The 22,731-nt window shown below is 40.3% G+C and overlaps 1 protein-coding gene across 1 annotated transcript; it reads right to left on the bottom strand.

Moving 5' to 3' along the window:
• Window positions 1–39: 39 nt before the first annotated feature.
• On the bottom strand, window positions 40–2,990 carry LOC134612281 (low-density lipoprotein receptor-related protein 1B-like). Its single transcript, XM_063456620.1, has 5 exons — window positions 2,889–2,990; window positions 2,626–2,790; window positions 1,774–1,974; window positions 89–473; window positions 40–56 (listed from the first exon to the last, which is right to left on the bottom strand). Exons 3-5 carry the CDS (start codon window positions 1,969–1,971, stop codon window positions 40–42), a joined length of 600 nt encoding a protein of 199 aa, XP_063312690.1. The 5' UTR covers window positions 1,972–1,974; window positions 2,626–2,790; window positions 2,889–2,990.
• Between the last annotated feature and the right edge of the window lie 19,741 nt (window positions 2,991–22,731).

Genomic DNA, 22,731 nt, shown 5'->3' with positions numbered 1-22,731 from the left:
CATAGGATTTTCCTTCTGTTACCATCCATAGACGAGCATTCAATTTTTGGAGAAGACTTTAGGTCTTCTGATCCTGCATCTGAGTAACACAGGACCCCAGTCGGGGGATGAATGGCAATACAGAGTGGATTATAAAGACCATCACCAATTAGTATGGTTTTATAGAGGCCATCAGAGGTGGCAACTTGAATCTGGGGCTTTGCAGTACTAATCCAGAAGATATTGCCGGTTATCCAATCCACTGCAACAGAAGTCACGCTGTCTTCTACTGGCACAATTTTTTTCCAGTCCTTCAAGCTATTTTCTTTAAATTTTGATTTTGCTATAAAGCCACCACTTTCAACAGCGAAGAATAGAGACATATTTTGAACGATGCAGTCAATAGATGAAATCGGTTTCACATTGGTCAGACTTATTAACTTGGTCTTTGTAATATCAGCAATAGCACTATAGGGCAACTTCGACAAGAACATCTGAAAGTAAAAGCACCATTATATTTTTGGAATGCTGTAATTGACACTTTAAATTCAGGTTACTTGTGTCCAAATAGCCAAAAAGCCACTGCTGTCAAAGTAGCACACCATGAGGTGGCCAGCTATACGGCAACACAGATTAGGCACCTACTTAACCGGTTGGAATATACGGTATCTGGGAGGGAATAGAAAATAGCAGCAAGAGAGTTCTGCTCATCTGACTCTTCCAGCACTCCCTGCGGTAATGCCTTGTTAGGCCATCATTCCGGCGGCAGTAAAGGGTGCACGAGGTTATAGCACTGGAAGAGCATGAAGATCAGATCCCCCTCACCTTACGACAGAGCGTGCATCCATGCCAGCGCGCTCTTGATTTGTAGTAATATTCATGTATATAAATGATGTACATGCACATGTGCATTTATTAATGTGTACATTAAAGAGCATTCAGTTCTATATGAACATTGTATTAGACATGCTAGCATATGTATAGCTTTTAATTTAAAGCAGTTTAAAAATATAGTGCCCCCACCCAATCTATGGTATTAGACACAGTGTCACTGACACACAGGTCTATTGTTTATGATTATGGAGTGGCAAGTGGTCCTCTTGCTCCCTATCACTACCCTACAGGCACTTTCCGGGGAGTATGGGATACAATTAAGCCAGAATGTTCACATCAGCATAGGGAATTGCCATGCTTCGGGAAGTGACCCCAAGCAAGGCCAATCCACCACACATCCCACTCTCCCACTTGCATTGCTTAAGGGGAGAGGCAAGAGGAGCATTTCTTTGATTCTTGCACAGGGGCTTCCTGCAATTCCTAGTTACGCTCCAGGTACCTTGAACATCTAGTATACTTTACGGAGCACCCAAAAGTTACATGATATTCATCTGGACAGCGGCACCAGACCGCAGTGAATTTGTTCACATAGAAGAATTGATCCTGGACAGATACCCCTTTGATGTTGTGGCAGGTCTGAAGAGCCTATTTGTTGCGTTACAACTGAACTGATTACCTAATTATAGAACAAAAGATGGTCTCTAAGCCTAGCCCATGTATTTCAGGTGGGTTGCTATCAGAGTTCAAGAACCACAGATAAAAAACAAAACAAAAAAACACCATAACAGCATTACAGTATTGTAAGAGTGCAGAAGCATTACAGCACTGCTATAACGACAAGTTAAATTTGAAATTCTACATTTTTATCAATGAACCGTTTGGCAAGAGGGAACGCTCAAAACATCTAAATTTGCTATCACATTTTCAGGTCTTATTGCCTATATGCAAAAAAAAGTGTACCTTGGTAACCATAGTTGGGAACGCAATAAGCAAAAATGAAGAATCTTTAAAACTGATGCAATTTAATTTGTCAGTTGCAAGCATAAGTTCCTTTGGGCACCAACAGCTTCCTTTTAAATCAGGACCAATAAGACATATGTGAGAACATCTCCTTTTGAGACATGGGTTCTCCACTCTTGGTTGCAACACTTCATGCATCACCTAAAGAAAAAACAAAGAAAATGCATTGCGACATTACAGGCATCCATGAAATAGCATGGATATTTGAGTAGCCAATTAATTTTTATTTTTAAGAGCACTGTATGCTCACATTCAGGATAACAAAATCCAAACCCAGGCAGCAGGACTGATTTTGATTTGGTTTAGAATTCCATCGGTTCCCACCACCACTATGAGTGGTTTGATTTTAACTGTAAGCTCAATATGCCATCTCTAATAGTTATTGTTACCAAATTGATGGATTGTGGAAGTGCTACTACTAATAATGGAAATTACAGGAGGTTTTACATTTATTTCAGGTTCCTTAATTACAAGGTTTTGTGGAAGTACACCCAGTTGTTGATTTTAACAATAAACCACCACCATCAACCAACCACAACACATACCACCTATTTGGTTGTCTATGTAAAAACTTTGTGACATGTATAGTTGTGGGAACCATCCAAGGCATCATTCGTGAAGCACTAAGAGTGACACACCAAGCACCAGATCCGCTACCTACAGCTCATTGACATTTTATCTTATGGGTATCTGTATACCAGTGCCAGCTTCATCCTTCTAAAAAGGAGAACTTTAATTTATTATACCATTAGTGAAAAATGAATTTAAACTACAGTTTACAAATTTACATACCTTAAGTCCAAATGGTTGGCCATGACGTTTCACAAGAATAGACCCTTTTTTCCCTGAATACTTGTCAGTTTTCTGGACAGTTCTGGAAGTGATTTCAGACCAGTAAATCTCATCTTCAAACACAGTCAAGGAGAAAGGGTTTTGAATTTTCTTCAGCCGAATCAACTGCATGACATTTAACATTGTGTTTTAGGTTTTGTTTTTCCAAACTATGAAAATTAGAATATATATTATAAATAAAAAATATAAATATATAACTGTACCTTAATGTCTGTACCGTGCAGAGTAGCTGACCCAATGCAGTGAAATTTATCATCAGACCAGTAAATTCTCCAGGTTAGCAGATCAAGAGCTAGTCCAGTTGGCCAGCCAAGTTGCTCTGTGATTAGGACTTTTCGTTGAGTTCCATCCATTCCAGCTTGCTCAATTTGCGATTGTCGTCCAATCTCTGACCAGTACATCAATCTGTAGGTTACAGAGTGACATCTATTTTGTCAAGATGGTGCTTATAGTTATTCAGTTACATTTTATCTGTATATTAATCATGACCACTAGGTCTTATAAAAGTTTAAAATGTAGCAAATAACTGGATTTATAGCAAGTCTATTTGGCACGGTTCTGCCATTTTTCGGAGGAGGAGTACATAGATTGAGATCATCAATTGGGTGATTAGAATTGCTAGCTTGCAGTAATGACATAAAAATTCCATTGGAATGATCAAGTCAAAGTCCAGAGGATGACATGGGTTTGAGCTTGAGTGCTACCACAACTATACCAGGTGTGGCCAGAAGTCAAGCTTCATTCCTCAAGGCATCATGGGAGTTGCGGTTCTAAACCCAACTTGGAGATTTTACACCCCTATTTGGACTTCGAAATAGATAATTTCCAGTGTTAGGCAGTATGAGTATTTGACCTCATTTAAGGGTTCGATTCAGTATACGACCGTTCACACACCGTAAAATAAATCCTAATGTTTCAATTTACATGATGAGTGTAGGATAACCATCAAGTCTACACAATGGAACACATCATACTCACTGCTCCACACCACAGACAAAGAACACTTTGAGAGCACCTCGGGATAATATCCTTAAAACCTCCCTTATCCCATAAACTGATCAAATAAGGATGTACTCATTTGCGCTTGTATATATGTTCAAAAACCATGTGTCAGTTGGCCTAGCCCCACAGCTTTTCTAATTCAGGTTTCAAATGAATTGAAAACGCAATATTAGAAGTAGCGTCTGGCTAATTTAGCTTAAAGTTTTTCTGATTGGTTACTAACCCATTAAGTGCATGAAGAACTATGGAACGAGGCTGATCAAGGTCTTCATCAATTACAACCGTGTACTCTGGGTATCCTTTCCACGTCACATTTAAAGGCATTGCCATGATCTCACCAGCCGAGCCATCAGTCCAATACATGTTCCGGCTAACCCAGTCAACTGCTATGCAATCAGATTTAATTCCTACAAAAAAAAAAAAAAAAAAAAAAAAAATACATATTTAAGAAAAGCATCACAAACTAAACAATGGTAATGCAAAAATCCAGCTATATCAAGACACCTCCCATGATGCTCTGCCAGCATTATGAGTGTAAGAGCATTAAAGGGGAAGTAGTCCACAACATCTGAAGTGCTGAAGGTTGCCTATCCCTGGTCTAGGAGAACCAGGCTTCAGGATGAACTTTGGCATGGGAATGTAGATCAGTTTTATTTGAATTTTTTTTTTTTTTTTTTTTTTTTTTTAAAGGAGGGGTTGCAATTTTGCAGCATCCATCTTGTGATCTGCATGCAGGGGTTTAAAAATACGTTCTTGCATTTGCCACCATGGGACCTTTTTTCTCTATTACAATGGAGAGGAGTTCAGTCTTCTGCCTCTAACTGCAATGTTATTGACATGGGATATGGAAAGGTGGAGGTGGTCGTTAACACAGTAAAAGGTGAAGGTGTACTTTCCAATTAATGGATTGTTTAGAAGTGTGAAATGATTAGTACATTGGAATGCAAAAAAGATAACTTAAAGGACTACAGCATTATCCATTTGCAAGATGAAATCCCACACTGATCCCTTTGGGACAATCAAATAAATCTAAATAAAACTGAAAAATATCAAGTTGTATAAGTGCATTAAAAAATTATATATAAAATACAATTTTAAGATAATTGTGTGAAAAAATAAAAAAGTGATCTGTTCACCATGGTTATGAAAAACTGATGGTCATCTCAAAATAGATCAACTTTGGATTTCTATACATTTTAATATCTTGAGTCACTGATTTTCACAAAATACTGATAATTTGCCAAAATTAGCCTCCAAGCTTGCACAGTAGTGCGCATTTAGTTTTTGGGCCAATTACAAATGCAGGTGAGTGATCAGATACCATTTTGCTTATGACCAGACCGTCTAGGTATAAAAACTACTTGCTATAGCCATTCTGGATTTAAAAAGGACAGGGTAAAGGAACTCCAGCCATTTAATCTCAATGAAGTGGTCTTCATGTAATGGGACCTTTAGTTTTAACCCTGTAACCGGTCTTTGCGCCTTCTGTGGTCATTTTAGTTTGTTTAGGCCTGGAGCCACATTAGTCTGCTGCCATGCAACTCGGCGGCCCGGCCCCCATCGGGAAGAATTGGATTCAATTATTCTCTAGGAGAAACAATTGAATGTGAGATTGTGGGGAGGTGGCTGAATTCAACAAAATTACCAAACACTATAGTGGAAGCCGAGCTTACAATTTCAAGCACTATACGACTAGCCAGGCCTTTAAAAAAAAGTTACTAGCCACTGCAAGCATGGAAGTATACTCACCAGGGGAGAATTTCTACTCAATGTCTAGTGGTAAGTAGATGTTTTGAGCCCTACTTTTCAGAATGCAGACATTTAGTCCTAATGCTATAGTGTTCTTTTAAGATCCCAATCTAATCATACTTACCCTTAACAAGCGTCCCTTTATCCTTTGTTCCTAGTGTGACCCATTTGATGCTTTCAGCATTAAGATCCATCCAGAAGATCTTCTGCTCCAGAACATCATAATCCACAGAAATGATCATCAACTCCTTATCAGAGACGGTAAGCATCTCCTCTTCAAGTGTTCGCAGTTTGTACAGCATTAGCTCAAACTCAACAGCTATCAACAACACAGGTTCCTTGCCTTAAACGAAAAAATAAAAATTAAACTTTGTGGTGGCCATGCAATATTGTACCAATGTTTGCAGAATCGTTGGCATACAATATTGACAACATTAAACGTTACAGGTACAATGCCCAAGATGCAATGTATAGCAGTGAATTGTAGGTTTAGGGGAACATTTGTTATGGGGTATGTACGGTTAATGGAAATTGCAGTTGCTGGTACCATATAAGGTCCCCTAACACAACCACAGCATTAAACCCTATAGCAGGAAGTAACCAACTCCCCTAGACAACCAAAAGGTATGGTTACGTTCAGGGCCAGATTAAGAGCCCAGTAGGCCTGGTGCTGACAATTATGATGGGCCTAATTACAGAATCTTATCGACCAAAAACACTAAAACAGTCATACCTCTCAAGCGTCTTGTATCCGATGGAGATGGTGCTGGAGGGAAACTCAAAGGATGCAGCCATAAGAAAACACATGCTCTATGCTAATCTCTCTCTAATTTATGCTTTCATCTTTCAAGTAAATCCATACCTCCAAACAGCAGTGTCCAGTGAAGCAGGAAGTCAATGGGCGGGGTAAAAGGGTGTGCCACTGACAAATCACGTGACCAGAACTGCCAAAAGGGGCGAACATGCCCAAAAAGGCTAGCCTGGCATCAGTGTCCCTATATATTACAGTGTCAGTGTCCCCATCTCGCCCAGTCCCCTAGTCTCCCAATGTCTGTGTCTGTGTCCTAATTTCTCCCCGTGTCCCCATGTCTCAGTGCTTCCCTTGTCCCTGGGATACTAGGGGACAGTGAGACATGTGGACACTGGGACACACAGACACCAGGGGACACACAGACACCAGGGGACACAGGGAGACATAGGGGCACTTGTGGATACAGACATGGGGACACATGGGGACAGAGACATGGGGACACAGACTGAGACATGGGGGCACTGGGAGACATGGGGAAACTGAGAAATTAGGGACACTGGCTGGGAGGCATGGGGACACTGGCAGATGGATATTTGGGACACTGGGAGACATGGGAACAATGAGACTAAGGAACACTGGGAGCCGTGGGGACACAGACACTAGGGACATGGGCACACTAGTGTCTCCGTGTCCCCATGTTTCCCTGCTGCCTTTTCCCCATCCTTCACTTCCCTGCCTTTCCCCACATCATTCACTGGGAGACATGGGGACACTGAGACTAGCTGGGAGATATAGGGACACATATTTGCGGACACTGGGAGACATGGGGACAATAAGACTCTAGGGACACAGAGACATGAGGACATAGACACACAGACACTGGGAGCCGTGGGGACACCGAGACACTAGGGACATTGGCTGGAAGACATGGGGACACTCCGAGACATGGAGACACTGTGTCCCTAGTGTCTCCATGCCCCAATGTGTCTCCCAGTTTCCCTATGTTTACAGTATCCCCAAGTGTCTCAGTGTTCCCATGTTTACCTGCTGTCCCCCCATTCTTCACTTCCCTGAGCTGCAGTCTGTCTGCAGACTGGGAGCTGCTGTCTGAACTCTGCTGTGTAGCTGCTCCCCTGTAGATCAGTGATTAGAGAGGCAAGGAGGGATATGCTGTAACTTCCTATCCCTGCCTCTCTCCACACACAGTGAGCCCTACTGGCTGGTGCTGGTATTGCAGAGTAATCTCCATTTATACTGAGAAAAATATCTGCATTTGTATTGCCGGTTTTTACTGCAATACCAGCACGGCCAGGCAGACCCAAATACTGGCTGTGCTGGTAAAATACCAGTCAGGTGGCAAACCCAAAGTAGTGTGTAAAAAAAAATAAAAAATACTTTTTTTAAAGGGCCTATTCCATGGGCCTGGAGCTGCAGCTCCATCAGCCCCTATGTTAATCCGGCCCTGGTTACATTAAATGCAAGGCTACACTTTTTAACCTGTGAAAGGGAGACACTCAAAAAGGAGAAACATGCAAACATCTTAAGCTAGCCAAGTTTACACAATTTGTAAAGCTTGATCACCCAGACTTATTGCACAATAGTGGTCTGGGTGCAAAGGCTCTCTAGGTCTTACCCTGCAAAGTAAAACATTGAAGTTTTATATAAACTAAGATTCAATTGCAGGGTTAAACACACCTTTAGTGGCTATCATAACGAACAACAGAGCAAAAACGGCCTTGTGATATTGTAGCGCATAGGAAAGCATTGAATTCAGTGCTTTCCTAAAATAAGCATTTGGACGCATGTGTGGCACTCACATTGTATTTGAGCATATACAAAAGTGCTGAATGTAGCAGGTAGTCTCAACTCTGAGAAGTAGTAAGAAATTATATAAATTTTTTTTTTTTTAAACTAAAAACAGTTGGTACGGTTGTGGGATGTTCCTAAAACGATTAACAACTAGGATACTAATGTAAGGAACATGGTGTATGTTTAATCTAGCCTCTCTCAGAAGACCTTCAATTTGTTTTGGAGAGAAGTACAAAAAGCAGCCGGAGAGATCTAGATTATATACAATGCTACTCACCTGTTACTTTACAGTGGTGACCATCAGGTTCCAGCAAATAACCTGGATGGCAGGTGCATCTATAGGTACCATTTTCATTTATACAAGACTGGCTGCATGGATAGTATTCCTTGCACTCATTTATATCAACACATTCATTGGGATTATTACCCAATCTAAAGCCTTCATCACAAGTGCACTCCTAGGAATTAAAAACACAATTCGCAATTATTTCTACTTTCTACAAACAGGCACAAAAAGTTGCTACAGCAGTACAGTTATTACAGACAGAAAAGGAGGTTCAAGATTCCACTCTGCAAGCAGTTCCTCCTTTTAGCTTTGCGGTCTATTTGGAATTAAGGGGGGCCGGGGGTCAAATGGATATGTAGAAGGGGTGCCCAAAAGGTAGATCCCCAGATGTTTTAGAACTACAACTCCCTTGATGCTTTGCATACCTTTGTAATGTTCTTAGAATGACAAAGCACCATGGAAGCTGTAGTTTTAAAATATCTGGGGATCTACCTTTTGGGTATCCCTAATCTAAAGCCTCAACACTGCAAAATAGGGAAAGATTTAGTTTTAAAAAGAAAATCATAGGTGTACAAGAGGCCTTTGTTATATTGGGAAATTCGGGTACCCACGCATTTTGGGTCGTGGGTAGGATGAATTTTATGCCGTGACAATATTGTACTGGATATAGAGGACATGGCTGTGTAGTACAAAGCTAATGAAACTACCCTAAACACTTGCTCTGACGAAAGCATTGCATCTTTTTTGGACATTTTATGGAGGGTGAGAGCCCCAACAGAGGGTGAAAACACAGACGCGAGTAGTGCGATATTGCTAGGGGCACCTCAATGGGAACAAAGTTTCCACAAATATTGTGTGATCTACTATGGCTTTATAAAGACTCATTTGTCATAAACGTGGCTTGTCGTCATATAAAGCCACAATGGGGTTAGATGTTATGACATTTCGGTCTGACGGACCATTGAGCGTATTCTAAACCCTTCCTCTTTCCCGCACCGCCCCCCCCCCCCCCCCCAAAAAAAAAAAAAAAGAATAAAAAAAAATATTTAAAAACCCCCACGTGTGCAGACCAAAATTTCTGTTTAAGCGTTATTAACTAGCACCTTGTCTTATAATTTAAATTCTTCTGCATTTTTTTTTTTGCCATGTACAATATACTTGCTATATATTTTTCTTCTACTGTTGACAAAAGTAGCAATTTCCAATTAATTTTGTCAAGGTAACCCCTCTCCTTTCCAGTATTCACTGCTCTTTCCAGTCCTTCCTTAATAGCCTCACAAAATATGGCCATGGGGCATCCCCGCTGTTTCAAGCCATATTACGTCTTGTGCCATCTATCAACGCTGTTCCTTTGTTCCAGGTTGCCCAGTGCACCACTTATATTAAATGGGCTATGACTGCCTTACATTCCTGTACCATGTTAGGTAGTCAAGGATTGTTGAAATAAATGCAACAATAATAATGTTAAGGGATGCATTGTTGCAACTTGTTACACTGCTCTAACTTCCTGGTCAGCACAGCTGCATGACTTTCTCCCAACCATTCTACCCATCTCTCTCTACCCCATCCCCACAGTTATCGTCACAGCTATGACTTTGCGGAATTTGCCCTGGTTAGCGCCTGGCGACACGGTTGCTCAAAAACAGTGCATTGGGAGAGGTGGTGGGAACCAAATTCTGAGTCTGTTATACCTACCTGTGGGACTGGCTGCCTCCAGTTCTGGTTCTGTACAAATACAAGTTGATGAATAAAGCTGTGGCCAAGCCCTTCCCTGGTTTAAGTGCCCATTGTCTTATTGGCAGTCATGTTTTGTTGACCATGTGGGACCTTTGTCACTACACTTTCTATTTTGTAGCTGCACATGGGTTTAGGCAACTTTGCTCTGTCCGTATATTGTTTTAACTTTTATCAAGTCTGTGCTCAAGAGGTGAGCAACAAAGTAATGAAATGTTTTGACTGACAAACCATTATTTTCTATACATTGCAGGGCATGAACATGGTTTATCAACAATTTTGGAAGTAGATACTGAATAAGGAACAGGGGAGAATGTAGGAGAAAGTCTGAAGTTATGAATCCATGCATTTACATGGTCACCTTTCCCAAATGTACTCACCGGTCCATGGGGAGTGACATGGCAGGAGACCGAGCAACCCATTCCACATGGAATGTTACATTTCCCACCTTCATCAGATCCATCCAAACAGTCCTTTTTACCATCACAAAGCACGTTGATTGGTACACAGTCATGTGTCTTGCATTGGAACATTCCGCTATGGCACTTCGTACTATCACCTACAAAATAAATTTGTTAGGGGCTATAACAGACCAACACATATTTAAATACGAGAAGATCGATGTGTCACGTGTATGAATTGTTTTTTGTTCTAAGCAGACGCAGACCGCCTCCATTGATCCAGGTCTTAACTTTCAAGACCTGGCTAGAAAAATCAGTTCTACATTTGTAGACCGGTTTCTCTTTTATATTTAATTTCTTGCTAGCTCCTTGCTACGGCAACCCTGGAGAGTCCTTGGCATACTCAGGGATGAGTTTTTACTTGCCATTGTAAAATTTGAGCCTCTCCTATTTTGGTTCCTGAGCATACAGGTTTCCCAGATATATATTTGTACTAAAAAAAAAAAAAACACAAAAAAACAAAACAATTTGTTGTTCATGGAATTCTACATTTAAAATCATCAACTCACAGTCATATTCATCACTGTCATCTTTACAGTCTTTCTTTCCATCACATCGCATGAAAACAGTGATACACTGGTCTTCGCTGAAACAACGCCACTGCGTATTACTACATGTGACCTGCTCTGATTTACATTCCTAAACCGCAAGAGCACACAAAATAAATAAATGTGATTAAATTCCCCCTCCCCCTGACAAATTACATGCCAATAGAGACAAATAGTCCAAATTGCCTAGATTAATAATTTTGTTCTTGAGGTCAGTACACACAACAACAATCTGCTTTCTATACAAACACAAGGTTACTAAACAAAACAAAGTCCCCATACAAAGCACCACAAACCTCTTCGTCAGTGCCATCCTTGCAGTCTTTGGCACCATCGCATTGCCATTCCTTCAGTATGCATTCTCCACTCTGATGGCATTGAAATTCATTTTTTTGGCATAGCAGTGGCCTAGGAATGGAGCAGTTTTGCTCATCTGAATGATCGTTGCAGTCATTGTCTCCATCACAGTGCATGGTGGAAGGGATGCACTGCCCATTGTTGCAGCGGAACGAGCCAGTTTTGCATGGTTCAGTATCTAGGAATTGAAAGATTTTTTTTAAACTTTACAAGTTATTCCTATGGTAGATTAGGTAGTTATTGCACACATTATCTTTACATTGTCGTCAAATATGTGCTTTGTTGGCCTTAGATCTAATGGATAACATGTCAAAGCTGCAGTCTTAAAATTACCACCGTTCCCATAAAGTAAGTCTTCTTTATGTGTAGAGCGTACATCCTCTTAATTTTGTAAAACACACAAAACAAAAAAAGAAATTGGCACTTTTATAAGTTAATTTTGTTCCAGACCCTGGCTGTCAGACAACTCGTCCTGTTCCTAGTTTGTTTAGCTCAGCAGAGCAATTGCCCAGAACACCTGCTTTACAAAGATATCATTGAGCAGTCTGATTGGACAGCCACAGAATGTCTGGGTGGGGTTAGAAGGGGAGGACTTGCAAAGGCTGCAGACAAGAACTGCAGGGTTTAACAGCCACTAGGTGGAGTTAACCCTGCAAGGTAATTATTGCAGTTTATAAAAAACTGCAATAATTACACTTTCCAGGTTAGGAGTAGTGGGAGTTGGCACCCAGACCACGCCAATGGGCAGAAGTGGTCTGGGTGCCTGGAGTGTCCCTTTAAAGAGACGAAACTCGTTAGGTGGGACTCCATAAAGTTATTTTATACAGCTTTTATTATTTTTTGTATGGTTAATAAATAGTATAATCTACACCCACCTCTGTATTCATCCATCGCTTCCTGGTACCATCACATTCCTAGGTGGGGATTATACCACCCATGTGGTTTATACTAGAGCAAGTTCTGCTCTGGGAAATGTAAGTACATTACTTTATTATTTCATCTGAATATTTACCAGTACATTTTGGAGTACCATTGGAGTATTTATTTTTTTGTATTCACTTCCATACATGTCCTGCATACTGCACTTTGAGGCACCTGTGACATCCATACCATCACACATCCTTAGACAGATTGTTCAGTCCGTGGCAATACAGCAGAGCTCAGAGTTCGCTCCATAAAATGTGAGTGGAAACCACACAAGATTATCCACTACTTCGTGCAATACTATGTGCATTGAACATTATTTTTTGTCCTTTTATCTTTGAGGTCAATTGTGTATACAACCCTAAACATGTGTACGTATACATTTTTGTACATATACTGTTGGGTGCGGTTTCCCTGGTTGATAAGCCAATATATTCTGCAGTATGAAAAGGGTAGGGCAGAGAGGAAAAAAATAAAAAAAAAGCGCAAAGAGCTCCCACATAGGGCAAATACCCCATCTTTGATAATACATTGAGTTTAATGAGATGCCTGTTCTGTGTTAGCTGGTGTCCACATATGTGAAATACCAGAGTGTAAAAAGGTTTGTGAAAATGTGTTGTATGGGGAGGCTGCCTTTGGTATTGTGTGTCAATGGGCACACTGCACATCCACATCTTCGGAAGGGATGGGAAGCGGATCCTAGATTGTTTAGTGGTCAGAGTACCTGGTCTTCACTCAGGTGGGTGCAGACTGCTCCCTCCTGTGGGCGCCAGTAGTATTGCGCCAATAAGCTTTGGGTGCAATGCACTTTTTGCAGTCTGCACCCCTTACCCTGTCAGACAAACTCCCTGGGTCCCTACATTGGGCTGGCTGGAGTGAAAGATCTTTCTCCATTGGCCACAAATCTCCCTTATTGGAAAAAGTAGCATCAGACCTGCATGGGCCAGCCATTGAGATCCTCTGATCTCCCCGGTCACACACCGCCTAGTGTCCAGTGTGGACTTGGCAGAGTCCATCAGCTTATCTGGGAAAGGTTTCCAACTAGGCCATTTTGCCTCTGAATCGCTGCCATTAAAACTCGAGGGGGGGGGGGCAGGAGACACGGACGTGTTTAGCAAACTACCTTGTACCCCAATCAAATTCCATTTAGACTTGTAGCATCAAAAATGCCAGAACCTCAAGGGAGAAAACAGTTTTGAGCAACAAAACCATTTAAATTACTCACATTTAACCATACATTTTCCAGGAGTAACATGCAAGTTAAAAGAATCAGGCTAAAAAACACTTATGCGGCGAGAAACTACATATTGGAGAATCTTTCTAGATCAGCAAATTGAACCTCATTTTTGCCATTCAGATTTAAAATTCTGAGTTTAGTGGATAAACCTGAAAGGGTCAGTTATTACTGGTTTTGCTACAATATAGACTTACGGCATCCTTGCTCGTCAATCCCATCAGCACAGTCAGGGTTACCATCGCAGATCCAGCTTTGTGGGATACAGTGGTCATCCGGCTGACAGCGCAGTGCACAGGTTTCGGTTGGCTTCCAGCAGCTGCTTTCATCAGAAATATCAGAGCAGTGAGGTACACCATCACAGTGAAAGCGTTCCGGAATACATTTTTTACCATCAACGCAACGGAAGACGTCTGTAGTATAATAGGTGAACGGAAAGGGACAACAATCGTCACTAGTCAAACTAAGAATACACACAGCAAGTTCAAACATCAGCAACAACCGTGAGATGCTTTGCTTGTAAAGTGTCACAAATACATTACACAAATTGGTTTTATTGCCTTTAACCCCTTAAGGACACATGACATGTGTGACATGTCATGATTCCCTTTTATTCCAGAAGTTTGGTCCTTAAGGGGTTAAAGCGATTCTATAGTGCCAGGAAAATAAAGCAGTTTTCCTAGCAATATAGAATCCTACAGTGCCCCCATTCCTCGAAGCTGAAGGGGTTAAAAACATTTAGACAGTCACTTATCAGAATAAAGTGAAGATGTCCCTGGGTCACGCTTCGCCCACACTCAGTCAGCACAAGGGTTGGGTGGGGGAGGGGAGGAGAGACCGAATGGCCACGCTTGCATTAGAATTTCTGCATAGGAAAACATTTAATGCTTTCCTATAGGAAAAAACAAATTACACTGGACGTAGTTCATCCAGAGCAAATCTCCGTTTCAATGCAGGAAGCCCTCTAGCGGCGGTCTGGTCTACAGCCACCAGAGGAGAGTTAACCCTGAGAGGTAATTATTGCAGTTTCTAAGAAACCGCAATAAATTACCACTTTAGGATTAAGAGGCATGTATAATTAATCCCTTATAATATCCAAGAACTAAAATCAATCAAGTATATGCTGCTTCCCTCATTCTTAGTTTTATCTTCATCATCAGCGTCTGCCGGGTTACGCAGAAGGATTCTTTGAGATTCATTGACCGCAGATGTCCTAAGAACTTTGTCTTCCATAGTTTAAGGGAGCTTTGCTTTGAAGGAAATTAAAAGAGCTACCGTTTCAAGCACCCCTCCTTCACCTAAATCCCAATAAGACACCGCTTTGACTTTTACATGTCCTTTGAATCAGAAAGCAAGACATGATTTAAGTGGCTGTGGGGGGAGGAAGGGGAAAATTTGTGTTTTTGGCAATGGAAACACAGCTAGAACTAGAAAGAATAAAAAAACAAACAAACACAAAACACATGGTTGTCATCTGTCCCAAACTTTATTTTTGGGTTCCTGTCTGCGTTCCAGTGTTGGAATTGGTGCAGCCAGTATAGCCAACCAAGGAACCACAGAGACCTTGATACATGTGTAGCAGATCATATACTGTAGCCCATGGATCAGCGCAGCTGGGGGAATGGGCCAGGAGTTATGCATTATGCTATTGAATTAATTGGTCAGACAGAGTGAGAAGGGTGGGGTTATCTGCCATATATTTTTCAGCCAATTTAAGAAGACGTTAGTTGTCCCTCCCTCCCTCTTTGGTTGATACTACAGGGAGGCGGTCTGTATTTACCCATTTCTTCACAGTGGCAGGGAATGGCCAGGTTAAATTGGGAGCTACATGGAGTACAAAGTGAGGCATGGATAGGTTTAGTGTGGATTAGACCGGAGTTTACAGTTTGTTGGTTTGAGCTCTTCAGTGGCTGCAAACCTGGGGATGACGGGTGTCTCAGTACACCTCTGCTGTTTAATCAGCTGGATATGGGGTCATTTGGATGGCAGTGTTATTTATATTGTTATATATGGTTTCACGTTTGGGTCATTGCCAGGGGTATCTTCTGTACAGGAAGATTGTGTTTTTTAAATGCCGTGATGGTTTTGTTGGCAATGACCCCATTTGTTACAATACATCATATTTAATAAAGCCGTGAACGAATAATTTTCCAACAGTAGAAACCCGTTGATGGGGTGCAGGGTAAGTGGTTATTAAATATGCCGTAGATACGACTGAGCATGTCCAGTGTTACAGTGTGCATGTGTGATACGGTTTGTAGCAACACAGATACACAGCGTCCACGCACATGGATTGCAAATGTTGGCAGCTATGAAACCAAATCGCACACCCCAACCACCTCTACTTGCACAGTTTTAAAATTGTGCGCTGCACTTTAATGTAGCTTTGAATCACAGATACAAATTTCGACTTCTTTGATAAACATTTGTCACCTATCCCATCAGTAGATTCTTGTAATGGCTGGTTAATCAGCATAAACCAAGATAGGCCTATCAAAAAGGTAATGATACATTTAGGAGAAGCAAGTGGAAACCATGTCATTATAAAGAAATAACCTGTGGACCCAGTGTGATTTGAGATTTCGTGGCCAACAATGGTGCCCTACTGAAGGTTTGAGTTTCTTCCTTAGTTCAATTTATAGTTCGAGAACTAAAAGCCCCCAAAATTTAAAATAAAATAAACCGTCATTACTTCTACATATTTTGTGTACCTGGACTGTTGCAGAATAATTGGCAGTCATCCTCGTCTGACCCATCCAAGCAGTCCTTTTCACCATCACAAATATATTCTGGTGATACACACTCCTTTTTATCTCGGCAAGGAATAAACGTTCGTGGACAGAATAGAGGAGTTGGTGTAGTAGATTTAACTTCCACCACTGTTTCCACATCTGTGAAAAACCGGTCGTAAAGTTAAAGAGATAAAACACATCACAGCCAAGATACATCTCGTCTTAAGATGTATCTAAAATCATACACCCTACTAAAAACTAGCGTAAGATGTACATTTGGTTGCAAAAACATCAATTCCATTCCTACCATTTCAGGTTTACAAATAGAGGCGTACACTCGCAGTTAAGCAATTCCCTATTTTTATTTCTTTGTTTAATCCAAAGTCATTTAGTTTATTGGAAGGGTAATTGTTTTTATTCTGTATTTTGATACAAATATGGTACATAGTACTGTGTGTAGGCTTGTCTGAAATCTTGTATTGTACCGAAACACTTGCAGGATAATAAACACCAAAATACACAGGTTACGAAGGCATATCATTGTGACAAATCTCAGAATTTTTTTATTTATTTTTTGAAGGACAATGTCTATGTGACCGTACCACATGAAAAATTATAATGCATATGGCTAGTGAACACAAGTATGGCTTAAAGACATAAAATTTAAAGGTTGTACATTTTGCACAAAGAGAAAAAAATAAATAAAAGAAAACCTCAAACTAAAACCAGGGGATCTAGATCCATTTTCGGTAATACCTTGGAGCATAGGTTTACCAACTTGGTCCAAAAACGTTTGGAAGGGTATATTATGAAAACAAAGGTTTCCCAGGCCTCACCTCCCATAACAGCAGGTTTTACTCCTACAACTAGAACCAAGCATTTTGCTGTCGGAGTCAAAGAATAGGAAGGCCCACCTGTGTTTAGTTTACCTTTCTGTAAACTGCTCTGGATTCTGCAGTGTAAGATGTGAAATCTTATTGTCTGCTATGGTCTACTGCAAGGGAATCTACATAGGGATATTTACCGCTATCTAGACGTCACAACGGTTTGTTGATCCAGAAACTTCATTTTGATGCATTTTTCACTTTGCCCACGAATTTAATCAAAAGTGTAAGAAAACAGCGTAGATATAATTTGACAGAACCAAACGAAAAACATTTAAGAAAAAACAAAAAACAAAACAAAACCACAAACATTCACCACTAAATATTAAAATGGATGCTTTAGTAGAAGCGGATATATTTAGGTTACTCACTGGCAGTGTAGTAATTGGGAGAAATTGACTTACCATTGGAACAGTTCTCTTGATCTGGACACAGGCAGTGTACGACGCCTTTATTGCTAGCAGCGCATATTTCTTTTGCCTTGCAGCCCCCGTTGTCAGTGCTACATACAGAAGTGCTCCCTTAAAAATGAAAGGAATTATGATGTAAAGTACCAAGAAAGCAATTAGGTGTGGAACTTGGCAATTCTAACGAATGTGCGTGTTATACAAGTAACATATGATTAGTTTCTCCACTACATAACTGAAAATGCTAAAAATTATCAAGACATCTGAATATATTATTACCCAACTTTGTTTTATTAAAAGGACACTTTAGTACCAAAGCAACTTTAGCTTAAGCATTTTTTTGATGTGTAGATCATGCACCTTTGTTTTCACAGTTCAGTTGTCTGCCATTTAGGTGGTAAAATGATTTGCTTTTGTTTATACAGCCCAGTCACTACAAACTTTGCTTTGACTCTCATTGACAGGAGAGAAGGGAAAAAAAAAAAAAAAAAAAAAAAAAAAAAGTGGTTTAGTTTTCAGATCTTACAGCACAGTGTGTTTAAATCAACACAGCAAGAGACAGGGATGTTGTCTAAAGAAACTTAAAATCATGCAGAGGTCTGTTGTAGGCTCCAGTGTCCTATAACAGGAGGATTAGCCCCGTAAGGACCAAACTTCTGGAATAAAAGGGAATCATGACATGTCACACATGTCATGTTTCCTTAAGGGGTTAAAATAAAATTTAAATTTTAACACACATTGTGAAATAAGGGAACCTTTTTTAAAAACCAAAAAACAAAAACAAACAAAATTTAGACTGTAGAAAGACTAGATCCCAGCCAGGAAGAGAACCAAGACTGCAGCGGTATGATCTATATACCAAAACCACTTTATTAAAGAGTTACTCCAAGCATCAAAACCAGTTCCACTACAACTCACTGTAATGGTTATAAAACACAGGAGTACACTGGCCCCATTTTCCAGTAAAATGGCAGACTGTTTTGCAACAGTCTGCCCTCTTACCTGGGTTCTCAATAGGTGCAGAGGGTCCACCAGCCATCCATTGACGGAGAGCTTCGGTTGACCACTCTCAGCCACTGAATGCAACTGTGCACAGAATGCACAGACACATAAACTCTTGTTCTGGACTGGCCAACTACATCCCAGTGATGCGGACAGAGGAGGACTTATGTTCAGCGTTTCAGACTCCAGACACCATGAGCACTACAAATTACATCAAACCTGTAGGCACAAAAAACTACTCTAACAACTTTAGCCTAGAATGTCCATTTAGTTTTATTGTATTGGTACCCTTCCAAAGAGTAGACTATATTCTACAGCTGGTGCAATGACCATATGAGTGCTCACTGAGAGACATGAGGGTTCTTGGAATAATCTTTATCAAGACTTTTCTTTTTAGGGTGAAGGGAAATCCAAGTTAGACATACCTTTTAAATGAGCAGATCTGACAATTATAATTTTGGTCAGCTTTGCTTGTGTAACAGTTGAAACAATCCGCATTTCTTTCCTATCCCATATTTCAATCAGAGGATCGTTGTAGTTTACTAGGTAAGGTTCATAGGCAGCCAATGATGAGCTTGTGAAGTTATCCATCAAATGATATAATTTACCTTTTAAAAAGCCAAATGAATAAAAACCTAAAAAACACAAACATTTAATAAAAAAATAAAAAATAAATTTAATAAAAAATTTGTCAAGTAGCTTTCGATAATTCACAAAACAAAATATATATATAATAATACGAACAGAACGCAAAGATTGTTAAGACAAGAGACTGCAGTGTTCTGCTTTCTTAGCCTGTCATTCCCTTCACTACTAAGAAGTATTCAAAACAAAATTAGAGCCCAACTAGGTTGCTGATGTTTTGGTGGAATATTTAAAGATAGATTTCTAAAATGTGTAAAATAAATTAAATAATTTTTAAAATATATACACACACACACACACACTTTTTTTTAGAAGAAGAAACAAGGTGGCTGTATGTTACGTAAACCGCCCAATAAAGATCACAATGAAAATAAAAAGGTCATATGCTTACCAGATTTTGCAGAGCTCCAAACCATGCTAGATGATTTAAGATCCAAACTCATTTGTTCGAATTCCAGACTTGTAAATATGTCCTGCACTTCGCCACCAGTGAGATTCATCTGCTTTAAAACTTTAGCATCTTCAACCACATACAGAAACATCTTTTCCCAGTTGAGAAATAAGCCGTTTATTATTTTTTTGGATGTGTAGATGGCCTTTGTGCCAGTCGTAGAATATTTTGTTACATATACTGTATTCTTTTCACAAGACAACCAATATATATTGCCAGTAGGAATTTCTATTTTGGCCTGGCAAACTAGAGGAATAAGATTAAAAAAAAAAAAATTAGCGACACACAAATTTAAAAGTCCACAAGTCATGACATATGGGATCAAGTACAACTCAAAGTAGGCAAAGACACCCATAATTCAAGGAGTCTGCATGCGCCTCCCTCCTTAGCCCCTGTAGATTTACATAAAGCCAATCAGACGATAAAGTAAAGTAGGAAAAAACAAAGCAGTCAGGTCCGTTAAAACACCAGCACCACCCCGTGAAGGGCAGGGTCTCTTTGCTCTCACCTCACAGATTTTGACCAGTAAGACACCAATGGTATGCATGCCTCATATTACTAGGGAACAGTCAAAGTTTTAGTCATGATCCCGAGGGGGCGGAGATTGTTGTGAAATGAAAAATGTGGTTAAAAGGTTGGATTCTTGTGCTGGCTCCCTGATGTGGATTTCTTTTTAAATGTAAATATTAACATATACACAAACTTTGTTTCCTTTATTAGATTGTGAGCCCAAACCAGTTACATATGAGATCTTCGATCTAAGCAGAGGAAGACCCAAAAAAACACCTCAAAACATGATGCGAGTAGTAATTGTAACACCAACCTGGAGGACCTTCCTGCAAAAATCAGAGTCAAGCAACCAAGCATATGTATTGACAATTGAGTGGCTTGTGAGAAGGGTAGTGCTGACAGACCCGTTTGCATACCTCCCAAGTGTCCCTATTTAGAAGGGACTGTCCCTATTTTGGGTCCATAGCCCTCTTTTCTAGGAGCTCCATGTTGGTGTGTGAGTGTATAACAGAGCTCTAAAGCAATAACACTCCCATTAATGTGACTGAACTACAATAAATGTATTGTATTTACACAGATTGGTTGCCAACCACAATGTCCTTGTTATAAATGACCTGTTAATTGCACAAATTCTTATAAGTCACCTACAATTTCTCAGAAGAGCCCACTGGCTACACCCCTATTCATAACACTAAAGCATCCCTCTTTATCCATTTGAAATGTTTCGAGGTATGCAGTTTGCAAGCCTAAGAAACCACAACCAAGACGCATGATTCTCAGTCTCGCTGACCACTGTAGACATATGGATACACTGATCAGCCACAACATTAAAGCCACCTGTCTAATATGGTGTAGGTCCCCTTGGTGCTGCCAAAACAGCTCTGATACATCAAGGCATGGACTCCACAAGATCTCTGAACACGCCCTGTGGTATCTGGCAACAAGAAATTAGCAGCAGATTCTTTAAGTCCTGCAAGTTGTGGCCTCCATTTATTGGATTTGTTCCAGCACATCCCACAGATGCTTATTCTGATTGATATCTGGTGAATTTGCAGGCCAAGGAAACATCTTGAACTACGTAATGTTCCTCAAAGTTTTTTTGCAGTGTGGTAGGGTGCATTATCCTGCTGAAAGACCACTGCCATCAGGGAACACCATTACCATGAAGGGGTGTATGTGGTCTAGAACAATCTATAGGTAGGTGGTACAGGTCAAAGTAACATCCACATGAATGCCAGGACCCAGGCTCTCCCAGCAGAACCTTGTCCAGAGTCCAATACTGCCACCCCTTACCTGCCTTCTTCCCATAGTGCATCCTTCTACCATCTTTTCCCAGGGTAAACTATGAACACGCACATAATCAGCCATCTGATCTAATCGAGAACATGATTCATCAGACCAGGCAACCATCTATTGCTCTAGAATTCTGTTCGATGTTTACTACCCCATTGAAGGCTCTTTCACAGGTGCACAGGGGTCAACATTGGCACTCTGACCAGTCTAAGGTTACGCAGCAAACGGCAATGCACGGTGTGTTCTGACACATTTCTATCATGGTCAGCATTAAAAAAAATTCAGCAAGTTGAGTTACAGTTATTAGATCAGACCGGTTAGCCTTTGCTCCCCACGTTATCAATCTTCGGGCATCCATGACCTTGATGCCAGTTCACCAGTTGTCCTGCCTTGCACCACTTTTCATAGGTACTAATCACTACATACCTACAGCACCCCATAAGATTGGCTCTAGGCATGTTTTTTGGTGTAGATGTTCTGAACCAGTCATCTAGACATCACCATTTGTCTCTTGTCAAAAAGTCACTCAGATCTTTTTGCTTGCCCATTTTTCCTGCTTCCAACATGAAATTAAGGAATTGACTGTTCACTTGCTGCATAATATATTCCACCCCTTGACAGGTGTCATTGTAATGATATAAACAATGTTATTAATTTCACTGGTTAGTGGTTTAACTGTTGCATTTGATGTCACGACAAAAAAAAAAAAACACATGAAATTTCTATTGTAAACTATTAGTCAGAAGTGCTAAGTACTAATCTATTTCTGAATAACGTCTAAATGTACATATTGCTCAAAGTATAGTCCAATACACTCCACAAGCATACCTGCACCACCAGTTTGAATTACTTCAACAACTCCTGAAATCCCACTGGATCGTTTCAGCTGTCCGTTGTGATCTATCCAATATACTAGATCTCTCTTCGAGTCCACATCCATTAGTTCGATAGCTGCTGTCACCTGCACAATACGGGTCTCCTTCAGAAAAATTCCGAGAAATCCCAATTCTAGAAGGTTTATTTCACTAGTGCTACCACACATGATTTTGAAATCTAAATAAAAAAATAAAAAATAATTGATATGTTAAGTTTTCAAAACACTGAGTTAGACATGTGCTGCTTCGATGCACTGTATCCCTATACAGATTATTTAGGTACACACAATTATATTTTAGTGATTTCAGTATTCCACTGACAAGACCATAGACAATCCTATCTGGAAAAAAATATCCAAGCAGTGCTGCACACAGCATGCAATCAATCCATA

Source organism: Pelobates fuscus, chromosome 5 (genome assembly GCF_036172605.1).
Source record: "Pelobates fuscus isolate aPelFus1 chromosome 5, aPelFus1.pri, whole genome shotgun sequence".
Taxonomy (NCBI): Eukaryota; Metazoa; Chordata; class Amphibia; order Anura; family Pelobatidae; genus Pelobates; species Pelobates fuscus.
Note: the sequence above shows the minus strand (reverse complement) of the source record. Positions and strands in the feature narration are given on the sequence as shown.